Source organism: Haliaeetus leucocephalus, unplaced genomic scaffold, assembly GCF_000737465.1.
Source record: "Haliaeetus leucocephalus isolate CR32 unplaced genomic scaffold, Haliaeetus_leucocephalus-4.0 Scaffold284, whole genome shotgun sequence".
In the NCBI taxonomy this organism is placed as follows: Eukaryota; Metazoa; Chordata; class Aves; order Accipitriformes; family Accipitridae; genus Haliaeetus; species Haliaeetus leucocephalus.
The window spans coordinates 9317692-9339561 of record NW_010972720.1 but is presented as its reverse complement, the minus strand read 5'-3'; the positions used below and the strand labels follow the sequence as shown (position 1 = coordinate 9339561).

At 36.5% G+C, this 21870-nt stretch overlaps 1 protein-coding gene across 2 annotated transcripts in view; it reads left to right on the top strand.

The window, feature by feature from the left end:
• The window catches only part of PCM1 (pericentriolar material 1), a 45825-nt gene that overhangs the window by 22024 nt on the left and 1931 nt on the right, over positions 1-21870 (top strand). The window contains exons 17-38 of one of the 2 annotated variants that reach the window (XM_010570043.1): positions 633-823; positions 1373-1570; positions 2505-2727; positions 2847-2992; positions 3944-4137; positions 5319-5502; positions 6168-6520; positions 7064-7222; positions 8017-8073; positions 9221-9393; positions 9478-9606; positions 10195-10315; positions 10626-10763; positions 11017-11150; positions 12238-12372; positions 12880-13077; positions 15263-15322; positions 17116-17254; positions 17996-18144; positions 20219-20288; positions 21292-21533; positions 21749-21841. In XM_010570043.1, coding sequence (XP_010568345.1) covers positions 633-823; positions 1373-1570; positions 2505-2727; positions 2847-2992; positions 3944-4137; positions 5319-5502; positions 6168-6520; positions 7064-7222; positions 8017-8073; positions 9221-9393; positions 9478-9606; positions 10195-10315; positions 10626-10763; positions 11017-11150; positions 12238-12372; positions 12880-13077; positions 15263-15322; positions 17116-17254; positions 17996-18144; positions 20219-20288; positions 21292-21533; positions 21749-21841 — 3486 coding nt within the window. Of the gene's footprint in view, positions 1-632; positions 824-1372; positions 1571-2504; positions 2728-2846; positions 2993-3943; positions 4138-5318; positions 5503-6161; positions 6521-7063; positions 7223-8016; positions 8074-9220; positions 9394-9477; positions 9607-10194; positions 10316-10625; positions 10764-11016; positions 11151-12237; positions 12373-12879; positions 13078-15262; positions 15323-17115; positions 17255-17995; positions 18145-20218; positions 20289-21291; positions 21534-21748; positions 21842-21870 lie in introns of both variants that reach the window. The other variant, XM_010570042.1, reaches the window with a different exon arrangement.

The window sequence follows — 21870 nt, the reverse complement described above, 5'->3', positions numbered from 1 at the left end:
GCCTGTCTCTCTTAAGTCTGCGTTTTCCAGTCTAGTTCACTTACACAATTGTTTCTGTATGTTAGGCTTTTATGTTGTGCTGTTTCTGTGTTTGTGAAAGTATCTTGCCATTTGTGCTTTCACCGTATCTAATTTAAGGTAGCTAAAGGCCTCTTCCTACCTGTACCTTTCCCTTAATGTGCTCTGTTGTCAATCATGGCTTCCTTAAGTCTTGTTCAAACATACACTGCTACTTGAAGTTTTTGTTGTGTCCTCTACTTTGCCAATTATTTCGTTGATAACAGAATTTTCAGATTTCTCCAGACGGTCGTATTCTGTCATGCTACTTAAAGAGCTAACTAATAATGTGTAAATTATGTGATAAAAACAGTGTTAAGTGACACAGACACTGTTTTTCTTAAAAAATTCTGTCCTGTAATGTTTAATTACCTTCTTAGATTTTGCGGTATTTGGGATAGATCGTGGATATGGGATATATTTTGCAGCTTTCTGTGGTGTGGTTTCAGTTACAGTATAATACCAATGCCTGAACAAAAAGTTATCAGTGTAGTATCAAATATTGAAATTTTAATGTGCTTTAGATTGTATGTTTTTTGTTTATGTTCTAATGTCTTCCATTTTACTGCAAACAGTTATGGTCTGAGATGAGAAGACATGAGATTTTAAGAGAAGAATTGCGACAGAGGAGAAAGCAACTTGAAGCTTTAATGGCTGAACATCAGAGGAGGAGAGAGCTCGCAGAAACAATATCTACTGTTGCTGCATCTGTTAAAAGTGAAGGATCAGAAGCTCAGCGTACTCCACAGCAGAGTAGGACTGAAAAGTAAGAACCCGAGTCAGTGGATGCTTCTGTTGTTTAGTGAGATGTCAGTCTTGGGGCAGTTTCCTGTTTTCATCTGAGCACTGAATGTCATGATGTAACAGAGCAGTAAATTAATTTCTTGACTTCTAAAGTGACTGTTAGTTGGCAACTTGCCAGTTTTATGGGTCTTCCCAGTATATTTAGTCTCCCCTACTCCATAAATGGTGATAAACCACCTAAGGAGTGGAGAATGTGTGAAAAATGCCAACTGCTCAGAGTAATTTTTCTTCATCTCTACACCATTTATAACAACAGTAAATTAGTAACTTTCCAAAACAGTAACTTTAACTATGCCCATATCAGAAGAATACTAGTTTCATTTTGCATTGGTGAGATATTTAAATTAATTTTGGTGCAGCTTGATTAATTGAAGATAGACAGACTTGTAATTGTCAACAAATTGTTTTATTAATTTGTCATAAACTAAAAAAAAAAATACTCTTCCCTTCCCAAACACCCCCCCCCTTTTTTTTTTTCGTTCCCCCCTTCTCCCCCTGCAATGTTCACTAGGACAATGGCTACCTGGGGAGGTTCTACCCAGTGTGCACTAGAGGAGGAGAATGGAGATGAAGACGGTTATCTCTCTGATGCAGTTGGTCAGGCAGAAGAAGAGGAAGAAGATGCGTCAAGTTTGAATGACAGTTTCTCTATTTATCCCAATAACAACATACCAGATAATGCATATTTTGTTAAAGAAAACAAGGATAGGTTAGTGACATTACTTGTTGATCTGATCCTTGTCAGAGTATATTTGGAAGGGGTGGAAGAAGCATTGCATTAACTACAAGGCATCCTTTTACAGCAAAGTTAAATTTCTTTCTGCTTGCTAGGGAGCTGTGTGCAGTGGCACTTTCTTGTCTGAGTCTCTGTAGCTGCAATGCGTATAACTAATTTGATAATTTCTTCTGTTTTCAGTCATATTAAATGTTTGCCATTGAGCTCTCTAGCTGCGTTGCAGAAGCTCCTTATATTCCCATGGTTTTTTATCAGCTTAAAAGATAACTCGTGTAAAATTTTTGCCATGATATTGATCAGTCTCTTCAAAAAAAAGTAATTCAGACAATTAAACTAACTCTGAAATTTTTGCTTTCAAATTGTTGGCTTTTGCAACTTTGAAAACTATTTCTGATTAGATTTTTTTTAATTGACATGAATATTTTTAACTCTTACTTACCTGATTGATTTCCTTAATAAGCTTTATATGACTAAATGAAGATGTCATGTTGAAAATAATGTATATATCTTCAATTGATTTCCTCTGTTTTTGATACCAAAGTAATTTTAGTAGATAGTGGCCTTCTAGTCAGGAGCTGGGCCTCTTAATTCTTAGCATATTATGTTGGTGGCTTCTATTTTCATCTGAGTACATATTATATATCAGCAATGGACGATACTAAAAGCAAGATCCAGAAACATCCTTAGTAATTCTTTTTTGACAGGTGTTGCCAGTTGGGTGGCTGTTATTTTCCATTTGTTTAGCATAACGTTGGATTGACAAAATTGCATGGGTGATTAGCTGGCACTGTGACAAGTGAGTTGTTGGATGTACAACTGAAACACAATTTGAGTAATGGAAGTATCATTAGAAGAAGGTGTTTGGAATGTCAGCTTTTGCCTCATTCTTCCTTTTCTCCCTACCCAGGTGGAAAAATTGCCGTCCTCTTTCAGCAGATGGGAATTACCGTCCATTGTCTAAGGCCAGGCAACAGCAAAACATAAGTATGCGACGTCAGGAAAACCTTCGGTGGATGTCCGAACTTTCATATGTGGAAGAAAAGGAACAATGGCAAGAGCAGATCAATCAGTTGAAGAAACAGCATGAATTTAGTGTCAGCATTTGTCAAACTTTGATGCAGGATCAGCAGGTAGATCTGAAGAGTAGTTATTTTGCTATTCTTACCTTGTCTTCCCCCCTCCAAAATCTTTGCAGCAGTAACTTCTGGTTGTGGTAATTTGGTCACTGTCATGTGTTTTCTTTCCACAGACCCTGTCTTGTCTACTACAAACTTTGCTTACAGGCCCTTACAGTATGATGCCCAATAATGTTGCATCTTCACAAGTACATCTTATTATGCATCAATTAAACCAGTGTTACACTCAACTGACTTGGCAGCAGAATAATGTCCAAAGGTTTGTTGACTTTATTAGTGTTTGACTGGAATTTGAAATGTTTCAGTAACAGAGAACATGGTTATGTGAATAAAAGATCACAGATAATGGTTAAGTATGAGGTTATTGAACTTCTGAGTTGATTACAAGCTTTTGAAATTGTATACAGCATTTTTGGTTGGGTTTTTTGACCACTGCTTTAATGCCTTTGAGATTGTTCTTTTTGAGTAATCTTTAGTGAAGAGAACCAAAAGTTGGCATCACTTCCAAAAATCTGTTGTGATAGCTTTATTTGGCTTTTTTGGTTTAGACTTGCTCTCCTTGAATATGCTTTTATGTCTGTAGTCTTTGCTAGACTACCTGGCAAGATTCTAGATTCTAATGGTTATGGAAAGATGGTGGAAAAGCTTTTTGTCCTTTCTTAGTGTTGTCAGTCAGAAGTTGAGCTTGCTTATTCTCCATTTGGATGTACCACTTTTACCTTCTGAACAATGATCTTTTAAAAGATATAATAGTCATTTTAATTCATTGTATTAAAGTTCAAGCTCTTTATCTCTGTTTTGTATTTGGCAATTGGTATATAGTTACTGGCCTCATAATATTTTGAAGTAGATTTAGTGCCACTTCTGCAAATATTTTGTATCTTCAGTTGTTTCTAATTAAGTTTCCTTTTCAGCCTGCTTATTTTTTTAGTATCTAGTCAATTTTTTGTTGTTCTTGCAAGGATGTTTAACTTCTGTAAATGTGATGGCTAGTACAGAGTGGTTGGTTATAAAACTGTTCCTGTCTGTTGCTCAGGATTAAATACAAGTTGTTTTTCTTTCTTTGAGGCTTATTTTTTTACTAGCAGTTCTTTACGTGCATTACATGGAGCAGGTGAAATAATATGAATCTCAAATTACTTGAGTGAAAATTTACAGCCTTCCCTTAGCATTCCTCCCCCCCAAGTGCTTATTTTTCCTTGTTTTCAAGGTTGAAACAAATGTTAAATGATCTGATGCGCCAGCAAGAACAACAACAGTATCAAGAGAAGCCATCAAGAAAGGAGAGAGGCAGTAGTGCACCACCACCTCCATCTCCTGTTTTCTGTCCATTCAGCTTTCCTCCACAACCTGTGAACCTGTTTAATGTACCAGGGTTTACTAATTTTTCTTCCTTTGCTCCAGGTGAGTATTACTACAGGTGTGAAAAGTAGCACGAATTTCAAAAATTTCTGTTCCTTCATTTAATTGAATTCTTAATATGAATTTGCTGAAACTCTGTGACATTTCCTTTATATTGAAATGGTCTTAAACAGTACTTGCACAAGTCCGTATTATTCTAGCAGGAGTTTCTTAATGTTTATTGCTGAGCAACTGTATATTTTGACTTCAGTATAAAAAGCAAGACTTTGTCTATAAGTTGGTTATAGTTGAAAATACCCACTCCATAAAGTTAACGTTTTAAATGTTCTTCATCCAGTGTGTGAAAAGTAACTGACTAAGTGAACCCTCTAATTTTAAGGTGGCACTTGGTAATTATTTCTTTTTCTTAGAACTTCCAGCACTTGTTTTTGTTTTAAATGCCTGTAAATGGAGCATGTTCCTAATTTTTTTTCCCATCAGAGGTATAGAGTAACTGTTGACTTGGATACAGTGTTCCTCTAATCTTATTGCCAAGTCTACTTCTACTGTTGAATTTGAAAGGGAAAAAAATGTAGGTATTTTACTGTATCATTAAAAGTTGTTAGAGCTGTCTTAATATATTTCATCCTTTTCAGGAAACAAGGAAATAGGCATAGACCTAGATTGTAGCTTTCAGATTCTAAAGTCTGTTTTCTGTTTAAGAATACATTTTAAATTATATGGAACCTGCATGGAAGAATAGTTATGTTCAATTTGCCACTACTATAAAGATTCTGAAGTTAAAATAAGTATTATGAATTTATGACTTCTTTGGCCCTACGAGTTTCATATTCCAGCTTTACTGTTGGAATTTTCTGGTCAATTTGATGGTAGTTGAAGTATTGATAAAGTCTTCATGCAGAAAGAACTCTGCCTTTTTTGGAACTGATGTCGTTTTTACCTTCAGTTGTAGGAGCTCTTTACTGGGGTTTCTTGAAGTACCTTCATCTCCCCACTGATGGGATTGTAGTGGCATGTGTAGTATTTAGAAATGTTTGAAACCTGTGTGTAAGAGAAATTCTGATTATTGCAGTGCTTTCAGGATGAAAACAGTTTTTGCTTACTTCCCCACTGTATTTTTTTTGCTTCATAATTTTATGTTGCCACACAATATGTCTCAAATTTGACTTTTATCACACAGATAAATGAGGTAATATCTTCTGACTCTCTTGTTTACTTTGTAGGTATTAACTATAATCCAGTGTTCCCTTCTGGTTTTGGAGATTTTGCACACAGTATGTCCCCACACAGCAGTGAGCAGCAGCAGCAAGAACACCCTCTAGATCATAATGCTTCTGGGAAAACTGAGTATATGGCATTCCCCAAACCTTTTGAAAGCAGTTCCTCTAATGGAGCAGAAAAACAAAGGTATTTAATGTCACAGTGCAACCCTCCTCTAATAATTTTTCCTCCCTTTTCTGGGGCTTGTGGGATTTCATCATTCTTTTAGGGAATTTATTGTAATAGGATTACAAGATGACCTTTACTTCTGCAGTTTCCAGTTTAATTTTTTTACTTTTTTCAGTAAAGTTTTCTGCTTTTCTGTATATTAACTAATGTATCATTTCATGAATATTTTAAGATCAAATATAGTGTTGGAGTGGTTTTGTAATACTTCTTGTAAGTGGAGGAAGATTTCGTTTCCATGTTTTTTGAAACTGTTTGAATAACTATAGCATGTAATTTCAGTGAATGCTTATTTTCTGTGCTACAGTAGATTGTAATGAATGTTTTAAGAAATGTTTTGTCCTATAGTACTATTTAAATGCAGCAATATATGCATAAGTATATTCAGGTTGAAATTGGTGATAAATGTGAATTTCTTCAGATGTCTTCCGTTTTCCATTTGGAAGGGTTCTCACTAGATCCTCCCCCCCCCCCGCAATGTTCAGTTGATGACTAAGTAGCTAGGGCAGATAACTAGCATTATGGAAAAAGCTCTTTTGCCTGGTAATGCATGCTGTTTCTATCTGAGAGACTAGGTTATGATATATTGTGGTCTGTCTTTCTTTTTTTCTTTCTGACAGAAGGAGTCATAGACAACCTGAAGAAGAAATGGAAAAAAGATCAACTTGGCTTAATGATAGCCAGGAACTGAAAAAAGATGATCAGTCTCAGCTGAAATCGGGTTTTGCAGTTTCAGTACAAAACATTGCTTCTGGTCATAAAAATCAGTCTGATATGAGCAGGAGAAGAGAGTTTGATGAAGAGTCTTTGGAGAGTTTTAGTAGCATGCCTGATCCTGTAGACCCAACTACTGTGACAAAGACATTTAAATCTAGAAAAGCATCAGCGCAAGCAAGCTTGGCATCAAAAGATAAAACACCCAAATCGAAGAACAAGAGGAAGAGTTCTTCTCAGCTAAAAGGCAGAATTAAAAATACTGGTAGGTTGTAAAGTAATCTTAGATACCATGGCAAACTCAACTTGGATTATAATCATTACATTCCAGAGAATTTATTCTCCATAAATGGTACCTATAAGAATGAAAATAAGTTATTGAAATATGAATTAATTTTACATAACATAACTACGTAAGGTTTTTTAGTATTTCAGTAAATAAAAAGCATAACTGATTAGGACATCATGATTTGAATGGATAGTGGATGCAGATACACTAAGATTTGGAATAAGGTACCAGGAGGATCTTCCTTTTCATTATGTCTTCATCTTCAAACTGGATGACTTGCTGAAAGATGTGCTTCTGTAAAATACTGAATGAGAAGAGAGGGACAGTACCAGCATGTATACTACTGTTGCAGTCATTGAGGATTTAGTGCTACTGTATGGCTTCAGTGTACAGAGGAAAATTTTTGGCTAGGAAACTTCATTGGTGTTTTGCGTGTTTGAAATTGCCCTTGAACAAATTTTTAAAAATAATAAAACATTTTGTAAACTTTTTTTCTTCTTTTTCATTCCCTCCCATTAGGTTATGAAAGTGCAAGTGCTTCTAGCGTGTGTGAACCCTGCAAGAGCAATAAAAGCAGACACTCTGAAGAGGTTGTTCATGCAAAGGTGTTCAGCAAAAGGAATCGGGAACAATTGGAAAAAATAATTAAATACAGTAGATCTACAGAAATGTCTTCAGGTATTCTTTTCTGAACGTCAGTAATTATTTTGTGAACTTCTCTGAGAAAGGACCTCCACACTTAGTGGCTGGTGTATTATTTAAAAGCAGTGTATTATGACAAGAAGACAATACTGTATATTTAGCATGTGGATATTGCTTTTTAATTTCTAAGGATGCTGTAAACATAAAAGCGTGTAAAAAGTTGGGTATTGGTTGCTTTTGGGTGTTTTCTGTAGATTAGGTACTTGATTACAATAATTTAGAAACAAACCTGTTACTGTAAAACAAAAACCTAGCCAACCAGAAACCTCACCCATTTGTTGATGTTTTTATGGAAAGTAACTGCAGAACAGATGAAACTTGTTTAGCGTTTAAACTATATCATATACTGCATACATGTTTTCCTTCTATTCATGCTTAAAGGAGCTCTATCAAATATCATTCAAATTCAATCTTATAACATCACATAAACCCTTACATTTTTGCCATCTGCACTGCTTTTCTTGCGTCTAGATCATAAAAAAATTCTCTTCTGTGTCTTTTTAGGTTCTGCCAGTATCTTTTTGTTTGAAAGATGCAGAAATTTTAGTCATTGTAGCACAATGTACAGCTTTGTCAATGTAGCTGTGTCCACACTAAGAGCTGTTTATTGGTATACGAAATAAACTTCTACAATTAAGTTTTCACAATAAGCAGCTTTGATGTGGTTTGGATGACTAAGCAGTCTTCCTCCTGCTGTTTTGTATAGACCCTGTCTTTATTTCTGGTGCGCATTTTTGTGTTTATCACTGTCTATCCCCACTTTCCTACAGCGCATGCTAGGAGAATTCTGCAGCAGTCTAACAGAAATGCATGCATTGAAGCGCCAGGTAATGCATTCACTGCTTAGCTTCAACAATGTCCTATTACTTTTTTTGTTTCTTTAGCTTGGGTCCTATAACTCAGACTGTTTAGCAGATGTTCAAAATTAGTACTATTGCACCACCTTCTCTATGAACAAGGCAAGAGAAGTTACTTGTAATTTGCATGAAATGCAATGATACAAACTACTTTGAATTATAATTGTGAAGAATGTGCTTATCATGTTCTTGGTTAATCACAATTACAAATAGAAAATATGCAGGTACATTTAAAAGCTATTATTGCATTTTATTAATGGGGAAGGGAAGCGATTTCTGGTGTCTTATTAAAGGTTGAAAAAGTTTGCCTCTATGCTTAAAAAGACTGGAAAACTATTTGCAGATAACCAAATTGCACAGTAACATTTGCTCTATATGCTAATAACTTCATTACCTTGTATACTAACAAATATGCATCTGTTAAACTAAGCTGAGTTTTCCAAATTTAACTTTTTTCCATTCAACACTTGCCAAAGTATGTATGTAATGATTTAACTGTTGTGATGCAAGGATAGTCCTTAATTTTCAAAGGAATGGGAGACTTATTAGGGAACATGTTGTCTTCTCATACGTCTGTAATAGGGCTTAAGGGTAGGAGGTTTTATGTGAGCCTCAGAAGTGATATTAGACATGTATGAGAGTGTAAGATTTATGCTTGTGTGGGAGGTATGGGAAGGAGTGGCTTTCTTGAATTCAGTCTAGAGCTTTCTTAATGTTGTTGCTTGTGTGGCAAAAGTGTGGACTACTTGTATTACATAAACTTGAGACCTTTGGCTGTCTCATTTGAAATGTCTTAAAACTCCATTTTCAGTATTGAATACCTATTCTGAAAGCAACATTGTGGTGTGTGCGATATTCTCTTTAAGAAAGACTACTTTCTGAAGGTATTGTTCAGAATTGTAAAGAAAATTATTCCAATGAATGCTTTATATTTTATTTCATATATAAAGGATTGCATTAAGTATTATTTCAGAATGTTTAAATCTTTGTTGCCCTTCAGGAAAGGAGCAAAATTTAAGAAAGCAGCTATATAATGGAATCTACAATGATAGAGGTACGATTTGTGCACCTGTAATGTGCATGTCAAGGACTTAATGAGTTCCTTTTTTTTCTACAGAAACTGGTAGTGATCTCTCTATGTTTGAAGCTTTGCGAGACACAATTTATTCTGAAGTGGCAACTCTTATTTCTCAAAATGAGTCTCGTCCCCACTTTCTTATTGAACTTTTCCATGAGCTTCAGCTGCTAAATACAGATTACCTGAGGCAAAGGGCTCTATATGCTTTACAGGTATGCACAAAATTTTTGATCATGTGTATGAATCAAACAAATCTTAGATCCTTTTTTACAGTATAGATTTGCTGTCTTTTCCAGGATATAGTGACCAGACACCTGTCTGAGAACAATGAAAAAGGGAAGTGCACAAAATCACTGAATTCTGCAACATGGATGGCATCAAATTCTGAACTCACTCCCAGTGAAAGCCTTGCTTCTACAGATGATGTAAGTTTTTGAGTTCAGAAGCTAGTTTACTGTCAACTTTTCATATCTTTTCAATTTACATGCATGCTTGTGTACTGAAATACTCATAGTAGCAATTGAATTTTTCTGAAATTAATGTCAACTCACACAGCTTCTCTAAACAAAGAAATGCAAGATAATCTTAATGCAAAGTGACTAAATATGGTAGGATTCTTGATGCTGGAAACGAGTGATGTGTCAGGGAGGAATAGAACATGGAGAGGGGCATAAATCTGGAAGCTGATATTCAAAAAGAGCCAAAATCCTCTTGTGAGTAACGTCAGGGCAAGTACTGATGACAAGATTCCCCTAAAAATGTTGGGTTTTTGTATTTAAGGAGTCACTGATGCCTCTGTACAGTTTCTTAGATGTTTTATAGTTGAAGTATTTGAAACAGACATGGTAGAATCACCGGGATTTCTGTCCTTTAAGTAAGGTTATTGCCCAGTCAGGCAGCCTGGTGACAGGTCTTGATACCACAGCATGTGACTGAAAAGAATTGCTGGCTTGTTGACACATCTGTGAGAGGATGGTGCATTCCTGCTTTGTATTCAGTTTGGTGTTTTTTAGGAAACTTTTGGCAAGAACTTTTCTACAGAAGCATGTCAAGATTGTGAACAAAATGATGCAGACAATGGGAGTACTATGTCTACATCTTCAAATTTTGAACCCTTTGCCACTGATGACCTTGGTAGGAATGATGTGATTTAAAATGTTGTTACTCCTTCCTAAAATGCCTGTGATTGTTTACACTTAAATAGTATACCATTCTTTGATTTTTAGTGTGTAATGACACGTTTTGTAAAACAACACTTGGAGAAATTAGCCACTTGTGAAACACTTTGAGTTGATCAAAGTGTGCAACAAAATATTATAATTCAACTACAGTTATACGTAGATTTCAAAACTTGTGGCTTTGATTTCGTTTTTATCATTGTTTACTTGTCTATCAATTGAAAACTTTTTATTTAGATTAAAAGGTGTTTTTATTCTAAATATAGGCAACACAGTGATTCACTTAGATCAAGCTTTGGCTAGGATGAGGGAATATGAGCGTATGAAAATTGAAGCTGAAAGTACCCTTGACTCTGAGGGCTGCTCTAGTAATTTTCAGGTTGCTTCTGCTGCTAAATTAGAAGGTATGCACATATATACATATTTTGCTTAGTTTTAGAAAATAATTATTCTAACTATCAAGAATCATTTAATTGGCTGAATTCCTTTCCTCTTCATTTATATTGAAAACGTAGCAAAGTTTCAAAGGATCTTTACGTAATTAAATATGATTTATGTTAAAAAAAAAAGGAAAATATATGGTTTTGAAATTGGTATTTCTTTAACAGTAATGTTGAATGACTTAAATGTGCTTTTTTTTTTTTTTTTTCAAATGAGGTCCAGGTACCAGTGAATGTCTTCCTGTGCCACAGTCAAGTGAAGTTCCTGCTGTGCCATGTCCTCGTATAGATACTCAGCAGCTTGACCGGCAGATTAAAGCAATTATGAAAGAGGTCATTCCTTTTCTGAAGGTAAGAAATCTTTTCAATAATGTGTGAATTAGAAGAATAGGAAAAGGACCTGCATAACTGCATAGAAGAACATTATTTAAAATTGGTAACTTGCATCTTAGCAACAGCTGCCAATAAATGTGTTAAGTTGCAGACATTGCTGAGGATGAAGTAAGAATTAAATACTCCAACAGAAAGATTCAGTGGAGTTTTTAATAGGAGAAAGAAATGGTAAGGTTTCTAGATTGCACAAGGGCTGGTAGACTTGACATCAAGAAGAATAGAGATTTTATCTGGAGCTGACCAAATTCAATAGAAATGTTTGAGAATGTATCTATCAGTTTAATTAAAATTATCTCAGTTCTTTTTGCTAAAAGGCAGCAAATATTTCAGAAGTACAATGTAACAAGATATTTTTGAAGACTAGCTCTGTAAGTTGATTTTTAGCATTTTCTCCTGTTTACAAATATCTTTGAAGTTGTTGAGAGCTTGTAAACTTCTGTGAATACAGAGAAATGTACTTCTTTAAAGAAGGAGAAATAGTCACAGTTCATTCTTTACAAGGTTAAAGAGCAGAGAAGATTAAGTTGTAAGATGCTTAAGTCATGTCCCTGTTCCCTTTGATAGTATGCGCAGTGTATAAGCTTAGGTTTGTTTAATAAGGTACTTCAATGATACTAAGTTTAAAAACTGTATATTGTTGACATGCCACAGTCTCAGTGCCTGAAGACTTCTGTTTTGTTTGCAATTTTAAGGAAGCTTACAGCAGTAGATTTCTTAACGTATACTTTAATACACTTGAGTACACAACCACAATATACGAAGATTCTTCGTTTCTCCAAATGTTAAAAGATGGCATGTACTAATGTGTTGGAAAAGCGAGATAAAGCTTTGTGTGTCATGGCCGATCAGTCATTAATGAAGTATGCTATCTGCTATAACTGTTCCAGCTAGGTTCTTTTGCGAGATGTGTTAGGACCTGTTCATGGAGTGGTGTTCCTTTAGTAGACAGGTGGTTTTTTTTATAAATGAATTTTGGTATTTGAGTTGATGGCTAATTTTTTTTTTTTAAAGTGGTAACTAAGCTCATTCTGTGATACTTGTTTAGGAACACATGGATGAAGTATGTTCTTCTCAATTATTGACATCAGTAAGACGTATGGTCTTGACTCTAACACAACAGAACGATGAAAGTAAAGAATTTGTGAAGTTCTTTCATAAGCAGCTTGGCAGTATACTTCAGGTTAGTAGTTTTTCCACTGTTGTTTTGCGACACTATTACAACTTGGGTAATGAGCAATAGATAAACCAGCTTCCCTGAAGTTATAATTTACAACTTCTTCAGCTTTGATACAGCAATGAGCCTTGTTTCCTAAAATTAAAACTTTACCATGCATGGAACTTCTTTTCTGGAACTGCCAGATAGTGAGAAGTGTATCTCTTGCCTGTGGCTGTTTTCAAGGAGAGGTCTGGTGATGCTCTTCGTGGACATTTTGTGTAAATTTCTGAAAATCAATAGGCTGCTCTTTTTTTTTTTTAAGCATAGAGTTTAAATCAGTAACTTGATAAGTTCTGTGTTATGTGACTAGAGATTCTAATTAAAACCTGTTCAAGACACTAAACCATATTTTAAAAAAGGTACAAGCTATTATATACTGAACTAATTTTGAGTTATTAGAAATATGAATGCATTTAGTCTTTGAAGTTTGAAAGCCTGTTTCAAAAACTGAAGAATTATTTCTCTTCACAGGATTCACTGGCGAAATTTGCTGGTAGAAAATTAAAAGACTGTGGGGAGGATCTTCTTGTGGAGATCTCTGAAGTATTATTTAATGAATTAGCCTTTTTTAAACTCATGCAAGACTTGGACAACAACAGTATTTCTGTAAAGCAGAGATGTAAAAGAAAAATAGAAACTACTGAAGTGATACAGTCTTATGCTAAAGAGGTTTGTTTTATTATATTTTTGAAAAATGTAGCTTTTCTGAGTTTCCTAAATATCTGTATTCCTAAACTACTTTGATTACCTTAGTTCATATGTCGTATATGATTTTTTTACAAATTACTGCTGTGTAATCACAGTATTGCTTGTATAGAAGCATGAACTAGTTTTCCTCAGTAAGGGAGATGTCCTGTATTATAGATGAGTGTCTGTTACAGATATCTAATTTTGTAGAGTTTGTTGTTGGTAATTCAGAGGAAATGTGTTTTAATGGTTTTATATGTGCACCTAGGAAGGAATAGTAAAGTGTTAAAGTAGTATTAATATCTGGGGCCATTGAGTAGTTGTTGTGGCTTAACCCCAGTAGGCAGCTAAGCACCTCAGCCACTTCCTCACTCCCGCCCTGGTGGGATGGGGGAGAGAATTGGAAGGGTAAAAGTGAGAAAACTCATGGGTTGAGATAAAGACAGTTTAACAGGTGAAGCAAAAGCTGTGTGTGCAAGCAAAGCAAACCAAGGAATTCACTCACTACTTCCCATTGGCAGGGGAATGTTCAGCCGTCTCCAGGAAAGCAGGGCTCCATCATGTGTTACTTGGGAAGACAAATGCCATCACTCTGAACGTTACCCCCTTCCTCCTTCTTCCCCCAACTTTATATGCTGAGCTTGACATCATATGGTCTGGAATATCCCTTTGGTCAGTTGGGGTCAGCTGTCCCAGCTGTGTCCCCTCCCAACTTCTTGTACCCCCCCGTCCTACTCACTGGTGGGGCGGTGTGAGCAGCAGCAAAGTCCTTGGTGCTGTGTAAGCGCTGCTCAGCAATAATGAAAGCATCCCTGTGTTACACTATTTTCAGCACAAATCCAAAACATAGCCACATACAAGCTACTATGAAGAAAATTAACTCTATCCCAGCTAAATATTTTGACATATGGGGGTCAGTTTTCCTTGCAGTAGCTTAGTTAGGCACCATCTTTACCTGACTTGAATAAGTCCTATGAAGTCATCAAATAGTTGGCTTGTTGGCATATATAGAAAGTATCACTTTCTAGACTTGGAGTTTAAAATTATATATATAAACTTTTCAGAAATATTTGAGACTGTAGTACGTATTCTGCTCTAACAAAGCAAGTTTTGGTTGGTTTTTGCACCACTAACATTATTAAAGACATTGCATCACCATTTTTAATTTTAGTATTGCAGTTTTTAGGAATGTAACTTTTTCTTGTATAGTATAGTTACAACTTCAGTGTCCTTTCAGCTTTCTTTTAGAAACACAAATACCAAAGCAAACCCTTAACTCATTTTAAAATGTCAATGGAAGATATTTTGTGAATCTGTCATAACATCCTATAAGTAGTTTTAAGCATATCGTCAGCTATATTTCAAGATAGTTCAACTTAGATATACCAGTAATATGGCTAGTACGAGAGAGACTGCGGAGTGCCTTGTAAAGAGGGCAGAGAAACACTCTGAATCCAGAAGGATTTGATCATGACTTCTTATTTTATCTGAAGTTGCTCATTGGATCTTTGTTACATAAAGGACTGGTTCATACACTGCTATGAGAATGCATGGAGCCAACTTAGATCTGACATTCCTTCTCTCCTGGAAGACAGAGAAGTAGGGTTAAGGTCAACGTTTGCCTTGTTACTGTGGCAGCAGTTCAGATTCAACAGAGCCAGAGATGAGCCGGAACTGTTAGGTCCTGGTTACTTTGTACAGTCTTGCACAATTATCTCTATATGGTCTTCTCACAGCTTTCAACTGCGATCCCGATGCAGGCACATCTGATCTTGCTCGATTTTGTGGCTGTCTTGAGGCCAGTAGGCTAAATGGTTTTAGATTCCACACTGAAAGACACAGCACTCTGTCTTGACCAGAGCTGGTATATCTAATTCTATATGTTAAATATGATTCAACCACAGACTGGAGAATTAGCCCATGTAAACATAAATGTTTAAATAAAAAGGACTAGCACAGTTTTTTGTAAAGTTTTGCAACTCTAAAATTTTGAAGACATCTGCATAAACATCTCTTGTAGTATAGAAGTCCCTGTGACTTACTGCTGTTTTGAGATAGCAGTTCTTGGTGAGATTGGCATTTCAGCCAGGCTTTCATGAAGGCCTAGTTTGGTTCAGTATTTCAGTTATTTCAGTTTAGAATTGAAGACAGTTTGTGTTTCTTCTAGGCAAAAAAAGGTCTCCAGGTGGATGTTTGTTCATCTGCTGAAGATGTCGATGAGGACAAAGTATGTTTATGCTTCTCAACTGTCTTTATTCCTCAGATAATTTCACAGTTCACTTAGTCTAACTGTTTTCTGTCATATAAATCCAATATCTGTAAGCAGCCCATTTCCTAGTGTTTGTAAATTTATTAAACATCATGGGGTTTACCTCCTTTCTGTTATTTTCAGTGATTTACTTTATCAAAGTAACAAAGTAAATTATAATTTCCCTTTTTAATTTGAATTGATGGTCTGGGAAATGACTACCAAAAAATCTGCCTTCATCAATAAGTCTTTGTTATATGCATTCAGTAAACATGACTTGGGTACCAGTTCCTTGCTTGCTTTTGTTTTTATTCCTGTTTCTGCTGCAGAACCATTACCAGCATAAAGACTATTTGATGTATTTCTTTCAAAATATTATCTTGTTAACCTTTCAAGAAGTGCATTCAGTTCAACAAAGATAGTATTAAAGATGCTTTTCTATTTATTGTTGGTGACCTTCATGTGGAATGAGCTTTGCTTTAGGACTGACAATTTGAAAGTCTAAAAAGAGCAAAGTTTATGTTGAATGCTATGCAACTGAAATGGAATAATTTGTGATACTCGCTAAGCAACTTTAGGGTAGGATCTTGCTTTTTCATATTAATTTTCCGTATTTTAAAGAAAAAAGAAAAGACCTGTTCTGAAGGTGTTTATTGTGGGATTTGGTCTGGGGCTGTTGCCTGTATTCTCAGCTCACCATTGTAGTCATTCATTGAAGAATTAAATAACAAGGACAGCTTAACTATTTTTAGCAATTAACATTTTCTTTTTTTTAATGGTATGGAATAAGTTAGTTTACTTTCCATCTTAAGGAGAAGGCAGATGTTCTGAGTTGGGAGACATGGTACTTGAGGTCCTCAGAGTCAAAGTCTGTGTGTGCTCCAAGTATTAAATGTTAGTGCCCAAAGGTTTTCCCTTTTCTCTTTAAGTTTGTTTTGAAAAACCACTAAAATCATTGTTTGGAGAGAAGGGTTGTATATGAAGTTTTGTATTTTCTGCTGGAATGTTCAGCTTTTTCCAGCCAAGAGAAAGATATAGGTAATGTGCTAACTAGAATGTTGAATGCTTTCCTAAATGGGCATAGGCATATGTGTAGGCATGTATGGGCATAGAGTCAGTGCTTTCTTCTAGGGCTTAGAGCTTCTGTCACACTGCTTTAGAAGTAAGAGTGGGAAGCTGTATATCACTTGTTATGGTTGCTGTAGTGCAGAAGAGTACTTTGAAGATTTGGAGCCAAACTCAGGGCTTTACTTGGGGTTCCTATAGGCTGAGGAGAATTCTCTCACTCAAGGTGTTTAGCAAATCATTCAGCAGAGAAACTGCTGAGAAGCTATTGCTAAAGAAATGAGAACCTGCAGTTAGGAATATTCCTAATTTTTACTAGAGATCATCTAGGAGAAGCAGGGAAGTCACTAGAATGTAATAATGCAGGTGTGTCTTTCTTCCTCCTGATAATGACAAATCTAATTTAAAGAAATTTTTTTTAAGCTGGCATGCTGATCAGTGAACCTTTTCAGATAATGAAATACTCAGTTACGATGTCCTTGATAGCTATGTCTGAACAGTGCATGATCTCTTATAGTAGGTTCTGATGCTCTGTTTCAGGATTAGCTTTGCAGTATTCATTGCAAGGCCTTAAGAACTGCTTAAACATTAATTTTTAGTCTGTAGATTTGTTTGTTTTTGAGAAACAAAGGTGACTTCTTGATGCAGAAACTAAAACTTAATCTTCAGATAAACAAACATGAATACAATATTCCTTGTTTTCCTAGGACAAGGATGAGACTGAAACTGTTAAACAAGTACAGGACTCAGAAATGTATGATGGTAATGGAGTTCCTGAAAGTATTAGGTCTGATGTGTCTGATCAAGAGGAAGATGAGGAAAGTGAAAGCGGTCCACTGGCAATAAGTAAGTGATTTTTATATAGCTCATTATTAAATGCTTTCACTGTAGTTTTGACTAACTAATTTTACAACAGGATTTGCATGAAGCACTGCTGTGTAACACCGTCTCTCCCATATTTTCTAGTCAGGTCTTTTCCAGTGAAAATTTTCCAGTATGTATTTACTAGTATTGTGTCAAGGGTTAAACATTCCAATTAGAGGAGCTTTTTCTCTTTGTAATCAGTAGATCTGTAAAAACATGTTAGAATCAGATTCATTGTTTAAGTTACATAACCTGTCTCAGCTAAACTTGAAGTTTCTCAACGTTTAACCTGAATGATGTGAAAGCTGCTGAAATTTTATGCAGTTTTTCATTTAAATGATGATTTTTTTTAACGTGCTTCTACTTAAGCTCGCATATTTTTAATAATTTTTTTGTCCTGTTTGTTCCCTTACACCAACTGCTCATGGCTTGGTTTCCCCTAGATTTACATTCTTCACACCAACCTGTTTAATAACTTAGATATTTCACACCAGCACAGTGGTGTTTGTTCATAATATAGCTTATGTGGAGCATATGAATCTTAGAAAGTTAAGTCATCACTGTATCTTAATTTCAAAGAATTTTTTGAAGAAAGAGTTGTGACTGATCATTGCAGTAAATTCCCAAGAGGGACTTGGATTTTGCAGCCTGACTTTTACTCTGTCAGGCTCTGTCAATATGTAAATCCAATATGAAGGTGGTTTTACACTGATTTGCCTTCAGGTTTGTCAAAAGCAGAAACCCAAGCTCTGACTAACTATGGCAGTGGAGAAGATGAGAATGAAGATGAAGAAATAGAATTTGAGGAAGGACCTGTTGATGTGCAGACATCACTACAAGCCAGCAGTGAAACAACAACTGAAAATGAACAGGTATCACCAAAGCTGTAAATGCAGAGCAAACCTAAGCCAGTGCACAGCTTTTCAGTACATATCTGTATGTCCCTCAGTTTTTCTTGTTGTGCTGTTTTCATACTAATGAAAATAGAAGAATGATACAAGAAATTACATGAAAGCAATAGCTGCTACATGCAAAATGTAGCATTCCCCACCTGAATTTATTATTGGTATAGCTGATGCCAAAATAGACAAAACTAATGTTTAAATCTGATGTCAGAGAAAGAAAATGTTAAGCTGCAGTAGAAAAGATAAACTTTCAAATAAGCATCATGTTTTAAACTGTTAACTGGTTCTTCCTCTGTTTGCTGACATCAAGTTCTAATTGGGCTTTACCTTTGCAGAGGCCATTGACTCTTGTATTCTAGCATGTCTTTGATTTGTCTTTCCTCTTTATTGTATAATGATTTTTTCTAGAATAATGGTGAAATGTTATTGGCTGCTATTGTCATTTCACTGTTAGTTTCCTTAAAAACATTTGGATGTGTGTGACTGTTGTGGTTTAACCCCAGCCAGCAACTAAGCACCACACAGCTGCTCTATTGCTCCCCCTCCTCAGCTGGACAGGGGAGAGAAAATATAACAAAAGGCTCATGAGTTGACATAAGGACTGGGAGACCACTCAACCAATTACCATCATGGGCAAAACAGACCCGACTTGGGGAATATTAATTTATTGCCAATCAAACCAGAGTAGGGTAATGAGAAATAAACCCAAATCTCAAAACACCTTCCCCCCCACTCCTCCCTTCCCAGGCACAACTTCACTCCCAGATTCTCTACCTCCTCCCTGCCAGCAGCGCAGAGGGACAGGGAATGGAGGTTGTGGTCAGTTCATCACACATTGTCTCTGCTGCTCCTTCCTCCTCAGGGGCAGGACTCCTCACACTCCTCCAGTGTGAGGTCCCTCTCACGGGAGAGTCCTCAATGAACTTCTCCAGAGCCCTTCCCATGGGCTGCAGTTCTTCATGAACTGCTCCAGCGTGGGTCCCTTCCCACGGGCTGCAGTCCTTCAGGCACAGACTGCTCCAGTCTAGGTCCCCCATGGGGTCAAGTCCTGCCAGCAAACCTGCTCCAGCATGGGCTCCTCTCTTCACGGGGCCACAGGTCCTGCCAGGAGCCTGCTCCAGCGCGGGCTTCCCATGGGGTCACAGCCTCCTTCAGGCATCCACCTGCTCTGACATGGGGTCCTCCCTGGGCTGCAGGTGGAGATCTGCTCCACTGTGGACCAACATGGGCTGCAGGGGGACAGCCTGCCTCACCATGGCCTTCACCACGGGCTGCAGGGGAATCTCTGCTCCGGTGCCTGGAGCATCTCCTCCCCCTCCTTCTTCACTGACCTGGTGTCTGCAGGGTTGTTTCTCTTACATGTTCTCACTCCTCTCTTCAGCTGCAGTTTCTGTGCCCCAGCAACTTTTTTTCCCTTTCTTAAATATGTTACCTCAGAGGCACTACCACTGTCTCTGATGGGCTCGGCCTTGGCCAGCGGCAGGTCTGTCTTGGAGCTGGCTGGCATTGGCTCTTGCTGGACGTGGGGGAGGCTTCTAGCAGCTTCTCACAAAAGCCACCCTTGTAGGCCTCCCGCTACCAAAACCTTGCTATGCAGACCCAATACACTGAGCTGGTTCTGGAGACTTGTCAATTCTTTACATTTCAGTAAATAAGATTGACTTCTGAATCTCTTGAAACGTTGGTTTACTCAACAGCTATTAACATTAGGCAAGGTTGTAACTGGAACGTTTTACTTCAAAGGCTTGAACAACAGATCTTTTCAGTGGAACCAAAGAGTTTACCTGGGAACTACTATAGTGAAAAGAAAATGAAATATGCAGATAAAACACGTATCAGTGTTAATAGTTTTTTAAAGTGTTGTTGACTGGCTGATGAATAGCGAGTAGAACTTGCTGTCTTTATTTCAAACTCATGAAAAGACAGAAACATGGAGCAAGTGTACAGTGTGTTTCTAGTTAGCAAGGAAGAGTAAATTAGCCAATAAGCTATGAAGGTGATAGTAGAATTTGTTCTAACCTGTTTTCATGTTCCCCAATAGAATTCAAACCAAGAATTGAATAAGACAAAAAGCAGTGAGATTTTGTCATCAGAACAAGAATCTGTTATAGGTAAGCCCCATATGCAGTAACTGAGAGATTAACACTTCTATATGAATTTCCATGCTGTGAGATTTATCTTGGACAGTGCCAGTCCTATATGAAATTAAGAGGAAGATGATCAAATTTGCAAAAGTTTACTGGGCTGGTTTTTTTTTTTCATGGAACCATATCAATTGACTAGACATATGTGTGTTGATATAGACACAGCAAACCTTTTAATGAGGAAACCTGGAATAATCTTACCCAGGTAGATGTGGTTTTGATGCTTGACAATAGCATGAATTTCAGTTGATTGTTGCAGCCCTTGGCACACAACTGTAGCAGAGTTAATTTGTCTGTTACAGTATTTTGATATTTAGATTTAGTAAGTACTTGCTTTTTCTGCTACTACCATTTACTAGCATTTGAAATCACTTTATATTTTAAAGACTTCTTTCTGTGAGTAATGCTGTGTTGTAAGAGATTATGGACTGAGAAATCATTTTCTGTCAAAAGACAAACACTGCTGGGTGGTATGAATGTTACTTCTAATCTAACTGTTGCTACCACCTTCTTTTCCTGTTTTTCTGTTGCAAATACTGGTTTTGTTCTTGGTCTTTTTTCATAGACTAAAACCAGTATTGAGTAGATTCTGTGTTGCCAAAAGAACGTGGCAAAATGTTAAGGAATTTACTGTTCTGTATTGTATCTCCTTATACATAGAATGAATATTTTACGGTAGGTCATATAGTTCTGAAAGTTATTTTTTGTTTTGTTTTGTTTTTTGAAAAGAACCTGTATCAAGTCAGAAATTTTTTAAGTCACGTACTGTCTTGTGATAATTGCTGATACTTAAGTATATGAGAGTACAAATCAATCAGCTTTGTGTTGATCTGAGAGACTATAATTCACTTTTATTGCTCATTTGTAGCTTTGGATCATAATTTGTAAAAAAATAATAATCTGGGATTTTTGTACGCTTGGAATCTTTTACTGTCTCTACCTAGTTAAAAATGTAGTTTTGTGGTTTTAGGTGAACAAGAAGCTACAATGTTGCCTCATTACCTCAGTGTCATGGAGAATACACCGCCTTTAACAGTCAGTACCCCAGAATCCTTTATAACAGCCAGTATGAAAACAGAAGAATCAAGCTCATCGTTACCAGTAAATGAAACTCAAACACTAGATACGTGTGTAGGAAACAAATCTGCAAGTTCTGAAAGCTCCATGGCTGGGAGCCCCGATACGGAGTCACCTGTATTGGTGAATGAATATGTGCGTATATTTCAGTTAAGATACATCCAAGAGAAATGAGAAGCTTTTTGATTTCAGGGTTATTTCTAGTTTCTAGTGTTGTTCAGTTTTCATCTGCAAATTTGATATGTGCATTTTTTTATGTACTTTATTACAATAGTCAAAAATCTAGTTTTGGAGTGAAAATAAAACCAATTAGCACTGTTCTCTTAAATGTCAACTGTTTTTATTAACAGGAAGCTGGTTCTGGAAATGTCAGTCAAAAATCTGATGAAGATGACTTTGTGAAAGTTGAAGACTTGCCCCTTAAACTTGCAGTATATTCAGAGGTATTTTGCTATTGTTCGTCGGGTGGTTG